At 43.8% G+C, this 4,579-nt stretch overlaps 1 protein-coding gene across 4 annotated transcripts in view; it reads right to left on the bottom strand.

Annotated features, from left to right (window-relative positions):
- CIT (citron rho-interacting serine/threonine kinase) overlaps nucleotides 1–4,579 on the bottom strand; it is a 205,091-nt gene that overhangs the window by 27,244 nt on the left and 173,268 nt on the right. For all 4 annotated transcript variants that reach the window (XM_006151544.3, XM_027773085.1, XM_027773086.1 and 1 more), the window contains 3 exons: nucleotides 2,138–2,275; nucleotides 640–820; nucleotides 371–462 (listed from right to left, as the gene is read on the bottom strand). In XM_006151544.3, coding sequence (XP_006151606.1) covers nucleotides 371–462; nucleotides 640–820; nucleotides 2,138–2,275 — 411 coding nt within the window. The remainder of the gene's footprint in view (nucleotides 1–370; nucleotides 463–639; nucleotides 821–2,137; nucleotides 2,276–4,579) is intronic.

The raw sequence follows: 4,579 nt of genomic DNA, 5'->3' as shown, positions 1-4,579 counted from the left end.
AAGAGATGTGCGGAGAAGGCAGAGAGGGAAGATAAAAAAAAATAAAGTGTGTCAGATGAGTAGCACAGTCAAATTTCTGATGACGATGCGGATTTATGGGTTAGTTGACTGAGGCGGAAGTTCTTGGAAGGTGTATTAGCAGGTAGAATCTTCAGGGCAGCACCCTGCGGGTCCTTCAGGGGGCAGACCTATAGATGTGAGTATCGCACCAATAACCTTTAGAGAAGTCATTTGGTTTTTAATTTTCAAAAATGGAAAAGCGGAGAAGGCTTGCAAGGCAGTCCCCAAAAAAACGCAAAGCCTTCATGCCGATACTAGGAGACCTGGGTTAACCACGTGCAAGAAAATTCCCCCTGAATTATTAATTTACCTTCTCGGGCTTCGTTGTCGTAAATGAGGACTTTCGATCCCTCTAGGACAATGTACTTCCTGTCCCAGCCTTGCTGCCCTCGTTTGTTGTTTCTGGGGAAAGGAAAACTGTGTGAACTCGGAACAGCCAGGCTGGAGGAAGGGGTGAGGACAAGGGGTAGAGCACAAAGGGGATTTTTAGTAAAAACACCTCCCTAGAAAACAGGAATGGAGATGGCCGGGGCATTCCGTGCCTGCACCTGCCCTGGCTCGAGGCACCTGCAGCGATACCTGGGCACTTTCATCCACCCTTCCAGGTGCAAACTGCTGCTGGGCTCCTTGGCCTGGAGACCCGGAGAGTTCATTTTGTCACGGCAGAAGGCCTCGGTGAAGTGCGTGGCGTATTCGGCAGGCAGGCCGCAGGTGGCTGGCAAGCACGTGGAGCACTTGGGGTGACACATCACCTGACATTCTAGAGAAGAACCGTAAACAATGTGAAAATGTGCTTGGCCAATCCTGGAACACCTTCCTCCACCTGCCAGCTTAACCCCAGGGATTTTTCCACCTCCAGCCAGGCCCTGTATGTCTGGGCCTGGCATCTGGGTAATCCCTAAGCGTTCCCAGGTGCCAGGTTCCAAAGAGAGATGACACAGAGCCAAATACTCTTGACCCAGTTTTCCTGACTCCGATCCAGGCTGCCGACAAACAGGTGTATAAAGGGCACGTTTGCCCATTTCAGTTGGAATCAGTGGAAAGACAGGGAGAGACCCGACTTTCCAGCAAAAGGGGCTGGAAATTAGCAAAGCTGTGAGCTGAAGACATGGATAAACTCACTTCTGTGATAGGGTTCGCCCATGGAAGTGAAAAGCCTGAAAATCAGTGTGCTATATGAGAGGGAGTTTAAAGTTAAAAAAAAAAAAAAAAAAAACCCCCATTTGATAAACTTTTCTTTTTTTTTTGTAGAACTTTTGCCATCGCACATGTGCACTCACCTGAGAGAGATGGAGAAAGATAGAGAGAGGGAAAGTGAGAAATCACCCCCCTAGGGGGATGGCCACACTGCAATCCCTTCTCCTCCATTCTCCTCCTGGGATCTTGGGCGCACATGCCCGGCATGATTCAAGCTACTGTGTCCCAGACTCAAACCACGGTCAGTCATGTAGGAGTCCAGCAACGTAAGTGCTATGCCATCTGCTGGCCCATGAATTAGTGGGTTTTTTTTTTTTTTTTGGAGAGATTTTTCTTTAGGGCACATGTACTCGCCAGAGACAGAAAGCAAGAAATCACTATCACCACCCTCGGAGAGGGTTGAGGAATGACCACACCACAATCCCTCCTCCTTTACCCTCCTCTCAGCATCTTGGGCATGCACACATGAGCCTGGCATGAGTTTGAAGCTACCAGGTCTGAGACTTGAACTTCGGTCAGCTACATGGGAGTCCAGCGATGTAACCATTACGCCATCCACTGGTCCCCTCAATGTTTTGCTTTTTTTTTTTTTTTAATTGCGAGAGGGTGCTTACAATCAAAAGAGAGAGTGTTCCTCCCAATGGGGCGTGGTCAACCTACAATCCTCTTCCATTATCTCCATCCCATCAGGACTTGGGATACACATGCACCTAACACATTTTCCCAGTTGCTGGGGCCAAGATTTGAACCACAGTCACCCATATGATATCTGGTTTCCTATGCACAGCACTTATCTGCTGTGCTATGAGGCCAGCCCTGAGGAATTTTCTAGATGGAGACGTAAAAGTGCCCATCACAGATGTACAACCACTGGTCTTACCGAGACATTTGGATGCCTGGCGTCCAAAGTGCACAGTATCCAGACACACGGCGCACTTCGTGGCTCGCATATTCAGTCCTACGTTAAATCTGTGAGGGATATTGTGGTGCATGCGCTCCTTAAGACGTCGACTAAATTCTGGAGGAAAATTTCAAAAACAAATCATTAGGATGCTACAGGAAATACCATTAAGGAAGTGAAAAGCAAAGACATGTACAAATCATACGTCTGTTAAGGTACTTGTATCTAGATTAAATAAAGAAGTTTTATGACTCGATAATAGAAAGACAACCCAACTGAAAACAGGCCAAGGATAAATAAAGACCCAACAAGCACATGAAAAGATGCTCGATATCATTTGTCACTAGGTTTTTAGTACAATGAGAGGGACCAGCAGTTGGCGTAATGGCTATGTTGCTGGATTCCCATGTAACTGACCGCAGTTTGAGTCCCAGACCTGGTGGCTTAAACTCACGCCAGGTGCGTGTGCGTGAGTGCCCAAGATCCCGAGAGGAGAATGGAGGAGAAGGGACTGTGGTGTGGCCATCCCCCCTAGGGGGTGACTTCTCACTTTCCGTCTCTCTCTGTCTCTCTCTCTTTCTGGCACCCTTAGCAAAAACCTCTCCAAAAAAAAAGTACAATGAGATATCATATCACAACCACTAGAATTTCCAGAAGACAAAAAATAGAAATGTTGGTGAGGATGTGGTGAAATTGGAACCTTCAGGATGAAATGGTACAGCCACTGTGGAACCCAGCCTGGCAGTTCCTCAAAAGATTCAGCACAGAATTATATGACACAGCAATTTCACTTCTAGGCCTACCCAAGATTGAAAATATAGGTACCCACACAAATGTGCACACCAGTGTTTATAATTTAGCAGCATAATTTATAATTGCCAAAAGTAGAAACAACTCAAATGTCCAACCATATATTAGCAGTAAACAAAAGGTGGTACTTATACAACAGAGTATTACTCATGAATATAAATTCTGGGAACCAGCAGACAGTGTAATGGTTATGTCACTGGACTTGCATGTACTTGACTGCGATCTGAGTCCCAGACCTGGCAGTTTAAAACTCACATTGGGTATGTGTACATGCATATCCAAAATCCTAAGAGAAGAATGGAGGAGAAGGGACTGTGGTGTAGCCATCCTCCCTGGGGGTGATTTCTCGCTTTCTGTCTCTCTGTCTCTCTGGCAAGTGCATGCACCCTATAGCAAAAATTTCTCAAAAAAAAAAAAAAAGCTATTATTGGTGGGATATTAACTATGTGACAGCATATGTGTGTGTGGGCTAAAGAAACATAAGCTTTTAAGTCAATTGTACTTAAGTATTTCAGTCATGAAAATAGATGAACTGACCAAAGAATTATTTTGCTTTTCACAAATAACCTCCTTTTGTTTAACAGCTAACTTTTTAGTCTCAGAGAAGTGATTCTTACATTTATATTTCAACCTATGAAAATGATTAACATTAATTTTTGGGTTTTTTTTGTATTTAATAGACTGTCTTTCAATTGTAAACTAATTAGAGGCAACTTTAAGTAGGGAGCAAAGCTTTGTTATTCACAATTGCTAAGACATGGAATCAACTCAAATGTCCATGAGCAGATGAATGGATTGAAAACATGTGGCACATACACACTATGGAATACTATTCAGCCATTAAAAAAAAAGAACCTGAAATTTGATACAAAATAGACAAATACGGAAGATTTAATGCTGAGCAAAGCAAGTCAGACTATGAAAGAGCAGCACTGTATGTCCCCACTTAATACATACTGAATATCTGCACTCTGTGGCAAAAACTGAAAGATTGGAAAGTATAAAAGCAGGGAGAGCAACTTGGGATACTGGAGACAGAAAGGGAGGGAGTTGGGCAGTGGGAGGAGGGAGGGATGATTAAGGGGGAGAAAAAAGCAAACATTTAGTGGACACAAAAATGGAAAGTTAACTGTTGATGATAATGTATATGATAATACCTTTGATTGGATTAATATAAAGTGCATTCATGCTGGGAAAAATCATTTTATATGCTGTAGAGATGTATCGTAATTAAATATAAAATAATTTTTAAAAGAATTATTTAATTTTATTTAACATTATTATTATTGTTAAATTTGCTAAAGGGCACACATGGTCACCAGAGAGAGACAGAGAGACAGAGAGAGAGAGAAAGAGAAAGTGAGAAAGCAAGCCACCAGGTCCAGTACTTGAACTGCTGTTAGCCATACGGAAGTCCAGTGCCTTAACCACCACACCACCTGCCAGCCCAATAATATTAATTTTTTTTAGAAAGCTTGGGATCAGGACCAGCAGTTAGCGTAATGGCTATGTTGCTAGACTCCCATGTAGTCGACCGCGGTTTGCGTCCTGGACCCGGTGGCTTAAAACTCATGCGGGGCACACCTGTGTGTATGCCCAAGATCCCGAGAG

Source organism: Tupaia chinensis, unplaced genomic scaffold, assembly GCF_000334495.1.
Source record: "Tupaia chinensis unplaced genomic scaffold, TupChi_1.0 Scaffold000320_1, whole genome shotgun sequence".
Classification (NCBI taxonomy): Eukaryota; Metazoa; Chordata; class Mammalia; order Scandentia; family Tupaiidae; genus Tupaia; species Tupaia belangeri.
This window is presented reverse-complemented; position numbering and strand designations above follow the sequence as displayed.